Source organism: Ovis aries, chromosome 15 (assembly GCF_016772045.2).
Source record: "Ovis aries strain OAR_USU_Benz2616 breed Rambouillet chromosome 15, ARS-UI_Ramb_v3.0, whole genome shotgun sequence".
Classification (NCBI taxonomy): domain Eukaryota; kingdom Metazoa; phylum Chordata; class Mammalia; order Artiodactyla; family Bovidae; genus Ovis; species Ovis aries.
Window position 1 is genome coordinate 55,252,056 of NC_056068.1, and position 18,492 is coordinate 55,270,547.

The following is an 18,492-nucleotide window of genomic DNA, read 5'->3' on the forward strand; positions in this document are numbered from 1 at the left end:
GAGTCTCTTCACGTCACCGGGCTCGGAAGGGCCCAGTGGAGGGGACCTCCCACCCTCACAGTCTAGCCTGGGAGCCCTGCGGGAGAGGGCTGCCCCCGGCTCTCTCTGATTATCTGGCTGGGCCCACTCTTGTGAACAGGGATCCCCAGCGCCCCCTGCTGTTGTGTCAGTGCCCTGCTGTCTGGGTGCTGAGCCACAGGGCTCTCCTCCCAAGGGGGTAGGGGTGGGGGTTACCCATCTTCCTGGCTTCTTCTTGTCATGGCATCTGAAACTCAGGAGTTTGAGACTCTTGAAATCAGAAGCTGAGAACTGAGAAACTTCAGATGCTCAGAAGAACCAGGGACTCTTCCGTCTTGAAGAGTCGAAGAGGCCTGTGGCTCACCTCACCCAAGTTGGGTAATGAATGCAGGAAAGAAACCCCACTGCAGTCCTGTGACCCGCAGCCCCACCGTGGCTGGGGTCTCAGGCAGAAATCTGTGGGATGTTCCCTCTCTGCCACGTGAGCAGACGCACACACGCACGCACACACACTTGCACGGAAGCACACTGATGCACATACTGACTTTCACATCACATACATGCTTCAGTGTACACACACATGGGCATTCACTCACTGGCCCAGAGTCCAGCAGGATTTGAACCCAGCCACTTGGGTCTGGGTGGGAGTCCCTCAGGAAAAGCCCCAGTAAGGAAAGGGGTAGGAGTCCAGGTGCCAGGGCACCAAGGGGCACTGGGGCACACCCATCAGTGAGGCTTTGAAGTTTCTGGGTGATTCTGCAGTGGGTGGCTGAATGGGTGTGCATGCAGTCGCTCCAGTAGTTTCTGACTGTTTGTGATCTTATGGACTGTAGCCCCGCTAGGCTCCTCCATCCATGGGATTCTCCAGACAAAAATCCTGGAGTGGGTTGCCGTGCCCTCCTCCAGGGGATCTTCCGACCCAGGAGTGGAACCCATGTCTCTTATGTCTCTTGGAGGATTATTTACCACTAGGGCCACCTATGTGTGAGGTTGCTTGCAATCCCACTGAGCTCCTGCCTCACTGCCTTGTCCGCCCAAGGAGATAGCTCAGCTCTGTCAGGCCTTGTTTTTCCCATCTGCCCAGTGGGCTGTTGTCAAGGTTTTCCTTTCTCCTCTTGGGAGGGAGATTGACCAGGTCACCCCAAGGTTGCACACATCATGTACGCCACACACCAGCAGGGATGACCTCTCGTGTGCACAGCCCTCCACAGTTGACGCATCTTAGTGCTCACAAATATTGGAAGGAGGGTGGGTAGATGTGGACTCCTTGGGAGATACAGAGTTAGACAGAACTGAAAGAGTGTTCCAGGGAAGAGAAAGTCAGGGGCTTTTACAGGCAAAAGCCGTAAGATTGTTAAAGGAAGTATTTGTTCTCAAGGGCTAGACTGTCACGAGTTGTTTTAGGGTAAAGGATCCAATGAGTATCTTGAGTTTCTGGAACACTGGGCAGATGTTCTGGATGGCTGCGTTAAAACAAGAAGTGGTCAAAGTTCAGATTCCATGCGGGCAGAGGCAGGCATAAGTCACACTTGCTCAGTGGCCTCCCGGCCCCATTTTAGAGAGCGTTCTTAGGAAAACCAACTCCATTTTCATTTTTCCTTCATACCACTAGCGTGTACAAACTCCCCAGCTGGCCAAGGCCTCTCTGCGGCCAGCACTTACGGATTTTCCTCCTGGAAAGACAGCCAGCTGTGGAGTTGGGCCTAGCCACGTGGGAAGGAGCTTGGAGGAGGGGCTGCCTGAGGCTGCCCAAGGGGAAGGTGGGGTCAGTCAGGAGGCCCCTGCCTGCTGCTGGTCAGCTGCCCCCTGAGGGACGGAGTCTGGGGTGTGGCCAGTAGAGGGAGCCACGTGTTCCAAGCTGAGGTGTCCTGAATCTACACCCTGGAATCTACATCCCAGGGTATAGATTCCTGTGGGGCCTGAGGGAGGCAGTGTTCAGGGGTGAAGCTGAGAGCTGCCTGCAGGGCTTTGAATGCTGGGCCAGGGACCTGGTGTCCATGGCGATGAGCTTTTCAGCTGTAGACACTCTAGAGCAGGGAGACAGCCTAGTGAGCCCTGTGTCCATTGCTCCGTCTCAGCAATTGCTAACTCATGGTTGATCTTTGTTTCCTCTGCAGCCCTCTCTCCCCTAGAGTATTAGTAGCTCAGTTGTGTCTGATTCTTTGTGACCCCATGGACTGTAGCCCGTCAGGCTCCTCTGACCATGGAATTCTCCAGGCAAGAATACTGGAATGGGTTGCCATTCCCTTCTCCATGAAATCTTCCCAACCCAGATTAAACCCTGGTCTCTTGCATTACAGGCAGATTCTTTACTGTCTGAGCCACCACAACCCTCTCTCCTGAGGCAGCATATCATTTCCTCTGTAAATATTTCTGGATGCATCTTTGAAAGATAATGACTTGTTCGAAGCAAAGCAAAAACCTGTAATCATAATACTGTAACATAGCTGAAATAATTTTACAGTAATTCCTTACCACCATCAAATATCCAGCAAATATTCTGATTTCCAGTTTGTGTCATAAATGGTTGCATGGGTGTTTTACAGTTTGAATCAAATCCAAATAAAGGTCCATTACTTCAATCTGGTGGTTTTCCTTCATCTTTTCATGTTTTTTTTCCTTGCAATTTATTTGCTAAAGAAATCTCACTTATCCCGTGGGGCTTCGAACCATCTAGATTTTGCAGGCTTTGTTTTCAGGGTGTTGACTAATGTTTGTGCTCTGCATTTCCTGTGAGGTGGGACTTACCTCTGGGGGCATGATAAGGTTCAGGCACAAGGTTTTTGGCACAACTGCTTCGTGAGTGAAGTTCTCTTAGCAGGTACATCATCTCTGGTTGTCTCTTCTGTGACATGGAAACCATCCACATTCCTAAGTGGAGGTTAGAAGCCATGATTGCCTAAATCCATCATTTGTCAGTGGTTGCAAGAGAGTAGGAGGGTGATATTCTTAATTTCTTCCTCTTTTCTTAGCTGGGATTCATCACCAGATAAAGGCCTCCCTCCGGTACTCTTGCCTGGAAAATCCCATGAACGGAGGAGCCTGGTAGGCTGCAGTCCCTGGGGACGCTAGGAGTCCGACACGAAGGAGCGACTTCACTTTCACTTTTCACTTTCATGCATTGGAGAAGGAAATGGCAACCCACTCCGGTGTTCTTGCCTGGAGAATCCCAGGGACGGGGGAGCCTGGTGGGCTGTTGTCTATGGGTTCACACAGAGTCGGACACGACGGAAGCGACTTAGCAAAGGCCTCCCTTCATCTTTATAACACTGTTGGTTAATAGTGGTTACTTTATAACACTGTTTGTATAGAAAAGTCGGGATTTTGTTTTCCCCTTCACTTTCCAGTTTCAAAAAGATCAGTTGATTCCTTGCCACCCTCCACTAGTGACTAATTATTTGTTTGTGTTAGTATCATCATGATCTCATGAATTTGAACATATTGGATGTGTTTTCACTCATCACAGTCATTGTCCTTACAGCTGCTCAGCTTGGCCCGTCTATGGCTAGTAGGAGCTTCTTCAGATTGGTCCTGAATATTTTGATTGCCTCCTTGATTTTTTGCATGACCAGATGTGATCTAGAGCAGCAGTCCCCAATCTTTTCGGCACCAGGATCTGTTTCATGGAAGACAATTGTTCCATGGATGGGGTGGAGGGGAGATGGTTACAGGGTGATTCAGGTTCATTACAGCAGGGTTCTCACTCCTGTGAGAATCTAATGCCGCCCCTGATCTGACAGGAGGCGGAGCTCAGATGGTAATGCAAGCGGTGGATGCTGCCGCGCTTAATCACTGAGTCGTGTCTGACTTTGCGACCCCATGGACTGCAGCCCACCAGCCTGCTCTGTCCGTGGAAATTTTCTTCCAAGCAAGAATACTGGAGTAGGTTGCCATTTCATCCTCCAGGGATCTTCCCCACTCAGGGGTCGAACCCGCATCTCCTGCATTGCAGGAGGATTCTTTACTGCTGAGCCATCAGGGAGGCCTTCATGAGTGGCTTGTCAATACAGATGGACACGTCTCTCGCTGGCCTGCCACTCCTGATGTGTGGCCCGGTTCTCAATAGGCCGTGGCACTGGTCCATGTTCAGGGAGTCAGGAACCCCTGGTCTAGTGGGTGTTTGGTTTGTGTGCTCGTGGCAGCTCACCTTCCTCTCATTCGGTACCCTGGCTGGCAGAGGGAGGGGCTGGAGGGTGAGAAGACTGGCCTGGGGGTCAAGGGCTGTGATGTGGGGAGGAAATTGAAGCCCACCGGGATCCCTGACATCACAGGCCCTGGAGCCTCATTAGCTGCCTCTTGAGTCACAGAGAGTTCAGAGTCAAGCCCTGGGTTTGCCTAATGATCCTCTTGTGGCCCCAGCAGTACCTCTCAGCTCCTGTGAGAGCTCCTCTTCCTACCTCCTCCAACCCCATCCCATGCAGTCCAGAGCTTTCAGAGTTGGGGGGAGTGGAGGAGGGTGCAGCGGCCAGGCCAGTGTTCTCAGCTTATGGCTCCCCATTGCTCTGGGCCCCTGCATGGACCCATTTATGGTACACTTTTCTGTCCTGAAATCAAGTGTGGGGAAGCGTGCCAGGGATCAGGACAGAGGCCAGCCTGGGAGTTTTCATTGAGAAGGAACTCAGAAGTGGCTGCAAAGGGACCAGCTCGTCTCGAGTCCGTGCTGGGTTCTAGATGCTGTGTCAGGCTCCGGAGCCCTGAGTGTGAATCCTGCCTGTGTCTGTGGGTGGCCTCTGCCTGCGACTTCCTGCCCCCGCCTCTGAAGACAGCCCCAATGTTCTGGGCACTGTGGCCCTTGGCAGGGCTCCATTGGTGCCTGGGGCACCTCTCACTGTGCTTAGCATTTTCATTTTCTTGGTCTCGAGTGTCCCACTAGGGAGTGTTTCTCTTTGCCAACATCCCTGTTGATGGTAAGAGGCATGTAAACAAAAGCATCCTTAACGAGGGAGGCGGTTGGGAATAGATTTTGGACTCCATCTCTGTGTTCAGGCTGGTCTGTGTCTTGGGGTTTATAGCCTCCCGATACATCTTGGGTTTCTCAGCCCCGATGCCTGCATTCCCAACCCCATACCTGGGAGTGATTTTCTTCTAGAAGGAACTTCTTATTGTCTTGATGGGGTTTGGCTCTTCTGCGTCCTGTGTCCAGAAGGGCCAGCAGATCCCCTTGACTCGGCAGGGTGAAGTTTTTCCCTGCCTTCCACTTCCTGCTGCCCAGGTTGCCTCTGTCTGCATCTGCTTAGGAGGAGTCAGCTCTCAGGACAGCTGCTCAGAAGCTGCTGCTGGTCCTCCAGGATCGGCCCCACCTCTGTCTTTTCTGCATGGCCCACCACGTACTCTGTGTCAGCCTCAGCACTTGCCTGCATGCCTGCCTTTCCTTCCAGACTGGGAGCCTGCCAAGGGCAGGGACCATGTCTGAATCACCTGGGTCCTTGGTGCCAGCATGCCTCTGGGTGCAGAGTGGTGCACGCTGAGACAGAACTCAGTATTTGGAAACAGACAGAGCTAGTTGAATCCTGGCTTAAAACCCAGGTCTGCCTGCCTCCAAGGAATGTGTGTATTTTCTAGTTATGTGACCCCAGACAAGTTGCTTCTCCTCTCTGAGCCTTGATTTTCTCATCTGTAAAGTAAGGATGGTTATAATAGTAATCTGTTCATGGGGGTGGTTGTGTGAATTAAACTGAGATACTCAGTGGTGGTCAGAGACTTGGTAAACTCCATGGATTATTTATGGAGTTCTAAGATGCTACATAAATAATATTATTAAGAGTCCCAGTGAATGCCTTTGGACTTAGACATTCAGTTACCGCGTTTATTGGGCTTCCCTTGTGGCTCACCTGATAAAGAATCCACCTGCAATGCAGGAGACCTGGGTTCGGTCCCTGAGTTGGGAAGATCCCCTGGAGAAGGGAAAGGCTACCCACTCCAGTATTCTGGCTGGGAGAATTCCATGGACTGTATAGTCCAGGGTGTCGCAAAGAGTCGGACACGACTGAACGACTTTCACTTCACCACGTTTATTAAGGACCCTCTCCGGACCAGGTGCTGGGTGGATAGCAGTGACCAAGATTGACGTGTCTCTGCCTGACTGACTAAGATAGGTGACATTCCAGTGACAGTATCAGCGCTGAACACAACAACACACACTTGTGTAATTATAGCTGGGGAAAGTGTCTCAGAGAAGTGCCAGGGGCCATGAGATGGATAGACAGGTGTGCTGGCCTAGTCTGAAGAGTCAAGGAGGGCTTCCTGGAGGAGGAGGGTAGGCCCTAAAGGACCAGTGAGAGTCAGCTGGAGGAAGAGCACATGCAGAGTTTCTAAGCAAAGCCTGGAGCAGGCACAGCGGGTGGGGACTGGGGTGGATGAGGGCAGAGAAATGAGCCTGGGGAGGTGGGGTAGGGACAGAGCACATGAAGGGTTTGGACCTTATTTTCCAGGGAAGTGACCTGATCAGACAGCTCTCTCTGCTGCCCTGCAGTGCAGGGGTGGGTGTGGCTACTGATGCTGTTACCCTGCCCTCGAGGGATGGAGAGGAGGAGATGGATTTTCAAAGAATGTGGGTGCTCAGATTGGATGGAGAAAGGGAAAGAGGGGAGGCCGGTGTGACTGCCGGCTTCTGGCTCAGGCAGGATGCAGGGAGGGAGTTTCTGGTGGTACCACTGACCAGGCAGGACTGAGATGAATGTGCTGTATATCTGAGGGGAGGATGCAGATGGGAGGGAGGGGGAAGCTCATAAAATCTTAGTATGACAGGGCCTCAGGGAGCCTCCAGTCCCTGCAAGCATGGGGACACAGAGGCCCGGAGATAAGAAGGACTCGGCATTGGTTCATGGCAGCCATGGGGAGTGAACACAGTATTCCTTTCCATTTGATTCCCACTTCCTCAGGAAGCCGGCTCTGACCCTCACTGTGTCCCCATCATGCCTCTCTCCCGATCCAGGTCATCCCAGACTGGAAGGAGCAGGAGTGGGATCCCGAGAAGCCCAACGCCTATGCAGGCATCTTCCACTTCCACTTCTGGCGCTTCGGGGAGTGGGTGGATGTGGTCATTGATGACCGGCTGCCCACGGTCAACAACCAGCTCATCTACTGCCACTCCAGCTCCCGCAATGAGTTCTGGTGTGCCCTGGTGGAGAAGGCCTACGCCAAGTAGGTGCCAATGGGGGTGGGTGGGCGGCCAGGCTGGGGTGGCGCTGTTCTTGGGCTCTGGGGGTCTTTATCTCGCTGCAGCCACACACACACAGAGGTGAGGGGCAGGTGCAGACACAGCAAGTACAGAGCCCGGTACCCAGAGCACAGCCAGCTGAACCTTCGCCAGGTGCGGTGGAGGCCCGGACTGAAGGGCCCCTGGGCACCTCGTGTTAGGTCCTCATATAGTTACTTGCTCCTACCTGGGAAGACGGAGGCCCAGGCAGGTGTCCTGCAGGTAGTGGGGGGCAGAGCCAGCAGCTCCATTTCGGTCGATGGTTCGTTTCCAAAGATCCGAGTTGCCAAGTCCTCCTTGGAGGCCTTGTTGGGGCCGTGCTGTCTCCAAGCCAGGCTGGTCGAGGAGGTTGGGCCAAACCCCTGCTCCCTGGGCCTCCCCTTCCTCCACCCATCGGTCTGTCTACCAGACTGTCCAGCCATTCGAGCTTTGCTGAACCCTCCTTCTGCTCTATCCCAGGCCCTGTGTTGCCAGCATGGGCTTGAGCAAAGGTTTGCTGAGCTGTGGAAGGCTTTGGGGCGGAGTGACCTGCCCAGGCCCTGCAGGACAGGTGCAGGCCTGGGGCAGGATGGGCAGCAGAGTCAGAGACCAGTTGCTGGCTCTGGAACCAGGAGCCTCTCCCTGGTTCCTCCTTCCAGACACATTTGTCCCTCTCCTGGGACACACACAGTGTGTGTGTGTGTGTGTGTGTGTGTGTGTGTGTGTGTCAATGTAAAGGGAAAAAACAAAAACTGCATCATCAAAAACAAACACGTTAAGGAAGCGTCCATTTTTAATCTTAAGAAAGCAAACCCGCCCCCTGGTGGTCACCAGGTTCCTAGGTGCAAGCTCCTCTCCTCCCATTCTGGAAGACGCACTCAGTGACTTGGTAGGCTTGCTCTTTTTTTTTTTTTTTAAATAAAAGTTTTATTATTTAAAAAAAATTTTTTATTATTTTAAAAAACTGTCCAACATAGAATATTTATCATTTTGACCGTGTATAAATGTAGAGTTCAGTGGCATCAGTCACAATGCTTTGTACCCATCATCACTGTCTGTAGCCAGTATAGACGGCGATGGTTTTTCATCATCCTCAACATAAACTCTGTTACCCACTACACAATAACTCCCTTTTTATCCCTTCTCCCAACCTTGGGAACCTCCATTCTGCTTTTTTTCTCAGTGACTTTTCCTATTCCAGGTAGCTCATATAAGTGGAATACTTGTCCTCCTGTGTCTGCCTTATTTCAATTAGCATAATGTTTTCTGGGTCCATCTGTGTTGCAGCATATATCTAAACTCTGCTCCTCTCTATGGCTGAGCAGTATGCTGTCGTATGTGTGTGCTACGTTTTGTTTATCTGTTTGTCTGTTGATAGACACTTGAGTTGTCTCCACATGCTTAGTATTATGAATAGTGTTGCTATGAACACTGGTGTGCAAATATCTGTTTGAGTGTTTGCTTTCAGGTCTATGTAATATGTATTGGGTTGGCCAAAAAGCTCATTTGGGTTTTTTCAGTAAGATGTTATAGAAAAACCTGAAAGATCTTTTCGGCCAATCCAGTATCTAGATGTGAATTCCTGAGTCATATTGTAGTTCTGTGTTTACATTAAAAAAAAATTTTTGCAGAGTATTTTTATTTATTTGTTCATTAATTTTAGTTGTGCCATGCAGCATGCAGGCTCTTTGTTCCCTGACCAGGGGTTGAACCCATGCCCCCCGCATTGGGAGCTGAAGTCTTACCCACTGGACCACCAGGAAAGTCCCTGTGTTTACACTTTTGAGTAACTGCCAATTTGTTTTCCACAGAGGGCTGTACAATTTATGTTTGCTTGTTTTCTTTTTAAAGTTTGTTTACTTTTTAAATTATAAAATGAATATGTATCTGTTACAGCAAATCCAGAAAATACAGAAAGCCATGCAGAGGATAATAAAACTCTCCCATGGTCTTCCTACATGGTCTCCTAGGCCGCTGCTCTCCCCTTTCCAGTTCTGGGCCATCTGGATTAATAAATGAGGCAGCTCCTCTGCTCGGGACAGCATGACATTGCCCCCTCAAGGCCTGCCCCCTCTGCATGTCTCCATTTCCTCCCTTCCCTCTCCCCACACCCTCCTCCACCACTGGCAGCTCATCTAAAATCTTTGATGCCTCTTTGGTTTGTTGGTTACCTCTGCTGGTCTTCTGTGGGTATATGAAAGGACGTTTTGCCATATATCCCATTTTGCTTCTCACATTCACATTCAGTATTCTGCCTTTAAGACCTTGACCCTAAAGGAGCCACAGGTGTGTCTCTAGCATCTGACATGTTGCCCATGTGGTATTGTGCTCAGTTGCTCAGTCGTGTCCAGCTCTTTGCAACCCCAGGGACAGTAGCTCGCCAGGCTCCTCTGTCCATTCTCCAGGCAAAGATACCGGAGTGGGTTGCCATTTCCTACTCCAGGAGATCTTCTTGACTCCGGGGATAGAACTTGCATCTCATATATTGGCAGACAGATTCTTTCTACTGCGCCACCTGGAGCAGATGCTTAATTTTTTAGAAATGAATTATTGTATACGTTTTAGACATAATTGGAATCTGACTGTATTGTTTTTTCAAATGTTGCAAGAAAGCACTAGCATTTTCCCTGCAGTAAGAATTCCTTTAGCATTTTGCTCAATGGCTGCTTAATGTTCCAGAGTTGAGATGCAGCATTAGCTTTTAAAATCAATTCCCTGTTGTTAGACATTTAGATGATTTCCAGTTTTACATTGTTATTAATAATGTTAGTCATCCAGAAATGATATGTCAAAAGACATATGAACTTTTAACAATTTTGAGAAGAATTGCTGGATTTCTAGACAGCCTGTTTTTGAAGATGAGGCTGTGAAGGCAAAGGGGAATTTGAGTGACAAAATGGTATGGTTCATGGGATGGATGTTGGCCTCAGAGCTGGAGACCTGAGTTTTGCTATTGGCTCTGTTGTGACCTGCTGTGTGACCTTAGTTGTTCTCTTGACCTCTCTGAGTCTCAGAAATCTCCCCTATAAGGCTGGGGAATGTGAGCTAGGAGTTCTTTCCACATTGCTTCCAGGCTGGCAGGCTGTTACCAGGCCCTGGATGGAGGCAACACGGCAGATGCGTTGGTGGACTTCACAGGTGGGGTTTCTGAGCCCATTGACTTGACTGAGGGTGACTTTGCCAATGACGAGGCCAAGAGGAACCAGCTCTTTGAGCGTGTGCTGAAAGTGCACAGCCGGGGAGGCCTCATCAGCGCCTCCATCAAGGTGAGCACACAGAATCAAGCCTCAGAGGATACCCCCACAACCCTTCATCGACCTGATTGGGGTGGGGGGTGACTATGGCTTCCCAGGCAGAACCTCTACCCAGGCTGGCTTATAAATCAGACCCTCAGCCTCATGGGAGAAGGGGAGCAGTTAGAGGGTGCAGCCCCTCCCCAGGGCTGGACAGCATAAGCCTCAGGCCCCCCCTGCCCTAAGGCCTTGTCCACACTGTTCAACCAGCACCCCCATTCTGGCCCTCTCGTATTGGAGAGATGGGTGTCTGTACACTTGAGAGTCCCTCAGCCAAGCTTTGAAACAAGCCATGAGGCGGCTGGAAGAGGCGAGGGAGCCCTTTCCGCCTGCTGGCACAGGCCCGGGAGCTGCGAGAGGACCATCTTATTTCACTGACTGCTCATATTTTGGGTGGGAAAGCGGGGACTCAAGCAGAATTTGAACCCATGTTTGGCTGACCAGGTGGTGTATTGATAAAATGACTATCTGGAAAATTAAAAAGCCCTGATTGGCTGACTTCTGTGGTGTAAATACTCCCACCATGGTTGATGTCGAGCCAGGCTGCAGAATTGCATCAGTGCTAGTGGACTCCAGCACAGCTGTGGGCTGACCCCACTGCAGGCCCCAGGCTTTGTAAAGGGCTGTGAATGCCAGGTCAGTCCCTAACAGCAGAGGAAGGTCGTCGGGGCTGCCATTCCCGCCCCGTCCTGTAGGGGGCGGTGTGCCCCCTGCTCCTGCTGGAGCCCGACAGGCCCCGCCTCTGAGCTGCTGTGTCCCACAGGCAGTGACAGCGGCAGACATGGAGGCCCGGCTGGCGTGTGGCCTGGTGAAGGGCCACGCGTATGCCATCACGGATGTGCGCAAGGTGCGCCTGGGCCACGGCCTGCTGGCCTTCTTCAAGTCGGAGAAGCTGGACATGATCCGCCTGCGCAACCCCTGGGGCGAGCGGGAGTGGAACGGGCCCTGGAGTGACACGTGAGGCCCGGGGCGCGGAGTGGGTGGGGCGGTGGGAGGGGACGCACAGGGCAGGCCCCAGGTGGGTGGGCCGAGGGCCGGGGGCTTGGGCAAGGCCAGGGTGGGCCTCCTGGAGGAGGTGGCACCAGGGCTGGGGCCTTGAAGGATTTGGGGGAAGATGACATTAGGAGAAGACTGTCTTTGGAGGGGGGCTGGGGGTGGATTCAGTGTGGGTGGAGGTCTGGAGGTGGGGAGGAGCTGGTTCCTTAGGGGATGTAGAGACCCCTCTGGTGCAACAGTGAGGAAAGCAGGAAGGGAGGCCCCCAGGGGCAGGAATGGGAGTGACTGCCCTGTGCTTGGCTTATGGCCCTGGTGAGGCCAGGAGAGGAGTGGAGCCCAGACCCCCACTGAAGGAGCTCCCTTCATTGAGAGTCAGCTCCCCCTTCTCCCTGAGCCTGAAGCTTGGCTCCCAGACCTCCCAGGTCCTGGCAGCCCACAGTTACCTGCAAGAGTGGGCAGAGAAGGCTTCTTGAAGAGGGACTGGGCATGGCCCTGTGCCCCCGACCATCCACACTGATGGAAGCCTATTGCTGAGCCATCCCTCGTGCCTCCTGTCCCTTGCCAAGGAGGCTCTGCTGGGGTTCCTCCTCTGATCCTCTCCACTCTTGCCTCCCTGTACTCACATCCCAGCTCAGAGGAGTGGCAGAAGGTGAGCAAGAGTGAGCGGGAGAAGTTGGGTGTGACCGTGCAGGATGACGGCGAGTTCTGGTGAGTGTGCCCTTGCCCAGGGTAGGTGTCCAGGGTTGAGAGGGGACCCTCCTGTGTGCCAGGCAGGGAGCGCTGGACAGGATGGCAGGAGTCAGAGCTCTAGCCAATGCCTCATGGTCAACTTGTCGTGTGACCTTGGACAAGTCACGGCATCTCTGGGCCTGTTTCTGCTTCTGTGAAGTGAATTGGGCAGAATGGACCATTTTCTCCCCATAGTTCCCCACTTCCCACCTCAGGGGACCCTGGGCTGCTCTGGTACTCAGGTGGAGCCCTCGGCATGTAGACCAGGGTACTAGACCAGGTACTAGTGGGCAATCGACCAGAGGACGTAGGGCACATGGCTGCCTGATGCCAAGAGCAGGTAGGAAGAGGAGAGGCCTCACAGAGGAGCTAAGACTCAGGGTGCAAAGGAGCCTTGTGGAGACCCAGCCCAGAGGCAACAGAGCATGCTTGGGTTTGGGGAGAGTGAGTTCAGGAAGGCAAGGCAGGTGGGCTGGGAAGATCATAACAGCCTGGCTTAAAGAGCATATTCATGATTCCTGCATTCATTCACCGTTGCATTCATTCATTCTACATTTAGCCCTGGCTGTATGCTAGGCTCAGTGTCTGTCTTCAGCAGGACACTTTATTTGGAGACTGAGCCACTTCCTGGAGGGGTACAGGGTACCCTGTGTGTGGGAGATGCTATGAGGGCTCCAGGCAGACCCAGAGGTAGATGGCAGTGATCCTGGCACCCTAGTGAGGTCCCCTCTTGCAGGTGTTAGGAGAGCTGCTGCAGGAGGCCCCCCTAGGTCCTCTGGTCTGGGCTCCTGTGGATGAGATCCACTTCGTCCAGTCTGGCTCAGGGGCCAGTTGAATTAAAACAACAGTAGAAAACCCTCATCGGGAATGGAAAGAATTTTTCATAAGGCCTTTCTTATATATCTTCACCCTTGATGCATATATGTGCATATTCTCATGTTTGTGCACACTTGAAGGGGGGTGGGCCCTTCCCCTCCTCCCACCCAGGCTCCTGGAGGGGTGGCAACATCCTGGTCGCTGCAGCTCACCTGGCAAGGGTTCATACCACTAGCTGTCGACCATAATGGATGGAAATATGCTTTAGAAACTGTAGAGGGCTGTACGTATCAGTCATTCGTATTAGTAATGGTTGTAACAGCCAGCCTTTGCCAACTCCCTTCTGCCAGAAGTTGTACTACGTGTTTTTATTGCATCGCTTAGCTCCTGTGCAAACTCTGTGAAGTAGGCGGCTGCTGTTAGATTGATGCCATTTTACAAAGCAGCAGACTGAGGCCACAGGAGACGTGAAGGGTCCCTGTGAAGCCACGTCTGCGCTTGTGTGGGCCATGGTCCAGAGGGTGTGGGGCGAGTGGGTAGCTGGCGGGGAAGGGGCCCGGCCGGCTCAGCCCCTTGCCACACCCAGGATGACCTTTGAGGACTTGTGCCGCTACTTCACGGATATCATCAAGTGCCGTCTGATCAACACGTCTTACCTGAGCATCCACAAGACGTGGGAGGAGGCCCGGCTGCGTGGCGCCTGGACGCGGCACGAGGACCCACTGCAGAACCGAAGCGGGGGCTGCATCAACCACAAGGACACCTTCTTCCAGAACCCGCAGGTGGGCCTCCCTGGGGACCCCCGCCCACCGCCCCTCGAGCAGCTGTGGGGCCCCCACCAAAGTCCTGCCGTGGCCTCCTGTGTGACCCTGGGTACATCCCTGTCCCTCCATGGATCTCAGCACATCTGTTTGTACAGTGGGGTTGGATGGGCGTGTCTGGGTGGTCCTGTCACCCCCAACCTCATGATCTGACCTGCATATGGTCAAGACGAGGAAACAGGCCCGGAGGACTAATGAGTGTCCTGACAAGAGCTATAGGGACATTTTATTTAGAGGCTGAGCTCAGGCTCAGATCCCTTGTTTCCACACACAGTGCTGCTCCTTCTGGGAGAACTCAGCCAGGCTGACTCCCCACAGGGACCCTCCTCTGCAGCCTCCCTGGTCATGACCCTGGAACCCACCTAGTCCTCACTCTTGGTGTGCCTTCGTTGAGTACCAACTGCTCAATGAAGTCTTAAAGTCTTGACGCTGAGCATCCATCATTTCCCCGAGTCCTCCCACCGCACATGCAGGGTTGGGCATTGTCAGCCCATCTCACAGATGAGGGACTCAGGCTCAGAGAGGTGATGTGACTCGCCCAAGCACACACAGCTTCTGGAGCCAGCTAGCCCATCTTCTTGGATAAGGTCTCACTACATGTCCTTCTTTCTCTGCCCCACCCACAGTACATCTTTGATGTCAAAAAGCCAGAAGATGAAGTGCTGATTTGCATCCAGCAGCGGCCAAAACAGTCCACCCGCCGGGATGGCAAGGGTGAAAATCTGGCGATTGGCTTCGACATCTACAAGGTGAGGCCACTGCACGCCTGCTCTGGGCGAGGAGAGTCTGAGCTACCTGGGCCTAGGGGAGAACTTTCTGGAACACTTTGGCCTCTGACCTCACCGTGTCACCCTGGACACGTTGGCTGATGCCCTGGGTATGCTGTGACACGGGTCCTGTCTCGGTCCCCACAGATGCCCAGCCTGCCTTGCATTGGCCCCATGGGAACTTGCAGCCTGACTTCTTCCTGCCCCAGAACCACAGGCTGTCTGGACAGGAAAGGGGAGGATTGCTGGCAGTTGGGGCTAGGCTCTGGGAGGCCCCACATTGCTCCCTCCCTCAGGGCTCTGGTCCCCCTGAGTCGGAGGCCTTGCTGGGCACTGGGAGGAGGCACCCTGGGCAGAGCCAGGTAGGGTTCCCACCGGCCGCTCCCTGGCCCGGGCCCCGAGACCTTCCACATGTTGTGATGCCCCGTGTGTGATGACACTCAGCATAGACGGACAGTGTGGGCCTGCCAGACACCAAGAACCCAGTGAAATTATGTGTACCTGTTAAATCCATGGCCTGAGTTGAGGCCCTGGCCTTTGGTATGCTGGGTCGTATTATGACAGTTTGTTCATGTCAGTGTGTTGGGACACTCCCTGTGTGCTAATATTGTGACTTTGACGTGGCATGACCTTTGCTGATGTGACTGTAGCTTATCATGGTGCTTATTCCAGGAATGAAATGGTCTAGCATATCCTATAAGCTGGTGATGTCATTTCTGGACACATGCTGTGACCTAGACAGACAGTGCTACTTGGTTCTGTTATGATGCCAGAAACCCCACGGACATTGTCACCAGGGGGATTCCCATTGCCACTGCCTCCCACCCTAACAGCTTCATGAGATGTAATTCGCAGACCACATGATTCACTCATTTAAAGTGTATTCATAGAGTTGGGCGGCCATCACCACCATCAACTTTAAGACACTTTCATCACCTGCAAAAAAACCTCACGCCCTTTAGTCGACATTACCCAGAGTTATCCACCTGGCCCCCCCACCGGCCCCCCAGCCCTAGGCAGAGGCTGGTCTACTTCTGACTGTAGATTTGCCTATTCTGGTCATCGAGGGGGGCGGAGATGAGAGATGCAGGGTGGGATGAGAGGGGGGCTCTTTGAGACCCAGTGCTTCCGCCCCCGGCAGGTGGAGGAGAACCGCCAGTACCGTATGCACAGCCTGCAGCACCGGGCCGCCAGCTCCATCTACATCAACTCCCGCAGTGTCTTCCTGCGCACGGAGCAGCCCGAGGGCCGCTACGTCATCATCCCCACCACCTTCGAGCCAGGCCACACTGGCGAGTTCCTGCTCCGAGTCTTCACTGATGTGCCCGCCAACTGCCGGTGCGTGGGGGCCAGCCGGGGGCCAGGGTTGGCCAGGCCCAGGGCCACTCCAGGCTGACCCACCATATGCAGCCCAGACATGTTCAGTGTCGTCCCAAGGCGTGAAGCCTGGGCCTCCAGCCTCCCTGGGCTGACATCAGCACCCATCTCTTTTGCCTTTCTCTCCTCCCTATCCCAGCCTCTCTCATCCACGTGAAGGAACAGCTGCTCACGTGTGCACAGCTCTTCACAGTTTACAAAGAAGCTTTCACTCATGTTGTTTGCTTTTCTTGAACCCTGGGTGGGAGGTCTGACCCCTCCATTTTACAGATCAGAATGGGGGATTGAGGTTGGGGGTGGGTTTCTAAGGTCATGCAGCTAGTGGAAGAGTCCTACTAGGTAGACCCTGAAACCACCCCCAAGCTTGCCTCGGTGCATCCCTGTGCGTCCCCGCACTGCCCTCCCACCTAGTAGGCAGCCCAGAGTCCCACATCCCAGACTGGGGAGGCAGCCTGTGGAATGAGTGGACCTCGGTCCGGCCAGTCTGTGCTGTGTGGGCAAGCCCTTTTCCCCAGTGAGCCTAAGTAAGTAAATGTGAGTCACTCAGTTGTGTCTGACTCTATGAGACCCTATGCACTGTAGCCTGCCAGGCTTCTCTGTCCATGGGATTTTTCCAGGCAAGAATATCATTAGAGTGTGTAGTCATTCCTTTCTCCAGGAGATCTTCCCAGTCTAGGGGTCGAATTCCAATCTCCTGTATTTGCAGCCTGATTATTTACCATCTGATTCACCAGGGAAGCCCAGTGAGCCTGATGCTTCCTAGTGTGTAAAATGGGCCTAATAGTTACCTAGCTCTCAGGGCTTTATGAGGATTAGAAACAATACGTGCTCCATCCCAGCAGAGTGCTTGGCACTCCGTAATGCATAGCACACTGCTTTTCCCTGGGGGAGGAGGGGATACCCCGGGGGCAGGATGCAGCCGCAGGAAGCTGACGGGGATTTGTTTGCCTGAGTCCAGCATTGCGTGGACTCAGCACTGCTCCTGCCCTTGCCTCGCCCTCTCGAATCCCCTGACTTTCTGCCTTCCTGGTTCCTCTCCATCACCTCCCACTTCTTCTCCTCTGCTCCACACCAGGGAGCTGCGCCTGGATGAGCCTCCCCGCACCTGCTGGAGCTCCCTGTGTGGCTATCCCCAGCAGGTGACCCAGGTACACGTCTTGGGGGCCGCAGGTCTCAAAGACTCCCCGACAGGTGAGCTTGCAGAAAGCCCCCAGCCCTTGTTCCCCAGCCACAGACAGCCTCCATAGCTCTCCTGCTCTTACTGAATGAGAAAGCTTTCCTGACATCCACTTTGGGCCCAGCCTTGGGATGAAGCTGGGCACATTGAGTGGAGCAGGCTCTGCCACCTGCCCATGGGCAGTCTTCAGTGTGTGGGGCAGTCAGATGTAGGATCAGGCAGCTGGGAGGGAGGGTTCAGGGAAGGCTTCCTAGAGGAAGTGGCCTTTCTACAGGTCATGGAGATGTTAAGGTATGAAACCTGGTGCTCTGGGAAGGGGGAACAGCCTTGGTAAAGGTATGGAGGCCAGAGATAACCAGTGTACCCCTTCTTATCTCTGGTAGTTAGGGAGTTGGCCAGGCTCTGGTCTCCCTTCTTCTGAAAACATGAGCCCAGGCTTCTGATTCCAGAGTTCTGTCTCATCCGGGCCCTGCCCCAGCCCCTACCCTCACCCCATTGCCCACTCCCTCTTACAGGGGCTAACTCTTACGTGATCATCAAGTGTGAGGGGGACAAAGTCCGCTCGGCCGTGCAGAAGGGCACCTCGACACCCGAGTATGATGTGAAAGGCGTCTTCTACCGCAAGAAGCCAAGCCAGCCCATCACTGTGCAGGTGAGCCGTCCTGTCTGGTGTCCCTCCTGGGCTCCCGGCCTCATGTTTCCCCGCTCAGAATGGCTGAGCTCAGTGTGGCAGCGTTCCACTGGCAGGAACGCTGGGTTCTTGTTCCTGCTCTGTGCCTGACCTGGTGTGGCCTTGAGAATTCTCCTGCCTGTCCCTCCTGGAGCCCTGGAGTCCCCTCCGTGGGCTGGGTGAATGGGGTGGATAAGCTGGAGTGATTGTGGGACACAGCAGGGTCAGTCTCCCAGCCACAGACAGTGGTCATCTCTGCCCACCTTGCCCCAAAGCCTTGGGAGTTGTTCCTTAAATTCCCCAGGCGGCAGATGGAGGGGGTGGCTGTTGCCTGAGAGCAGAGGATCAGAAAGCCAGCGTCCTGGGGCTTCCTGGTGGTTCAGTGGTAAAGAATCTGCTTGCCAAAGCAGGAGACAGGTTCAGTCTCTGGTCCAGGAAGATCCCACATGCTGCGGAGCAACTAAGCCTGTGTGCCGCAACTGCTGAGCCTGTGCTCTAGAGCCTGGGGGCTGAGACTTGCGGAAACCTGAGCACCCTAGAGCCTGTGTTCCACAACAAGAGAAGGCACTGCAAAGAAGCCTGCACGGCATAACTAGAGAGTAATCCCCGCTCGCTGCAGCTAGAGAAAAACCCATGCAGCAATGAAGACCC

At 53.5% G+C, this 18,492-nt stretch overlaps 1 protein-coding gene across 4 annotated transcripts in view; it reads left to right on the forward strand.

Moving 5' to 3' along the window:
* Positions 1-18,492, forward strand: part of CAPN5 (calpain 5) — a 56,407-nt gene that overhangs the window by 34,730 nt on the left and 3,185 nt on the right. For all 4 annotated transcript variants that reach the window (XM_027979566.2, XM_027979567.3, XM_042233293.2 and 1 more), the window contains exons 4-12: positions 6,953-7,161; positions 10,269-10,461; positions 11,252-11,445; positions 12,115-12,192; positions 13,616-13,811; positions 14,477-14,599; positions 15,759-15,955; positions 17,070-17,185; positions 17,687-17,823. In XM_027979566.2, the coding sequence (XP_027835367.1) occupies positions 6,953-7,161; positions 10,269-10,461; positions 11,252-11,445; positions 12,115-12,192; positions 13,616-13,811; positions 14,477-14,599; positions 15,759-15,955; positions 17,070-17,185; positions 17,687-17,823 (1,443 nt within the window). The remainder of the gene's footprint in view (positions 1-6,952; positions 7,162-10,268; positions 10,462-11,251; positions 11,446-12,114; positions 12,193-13,615; positions 13,812-14,476; positions 14,600-15,758; positions 15,956-17,069; positions 17,186-17,686; positions 17,824-18,492) is intronic.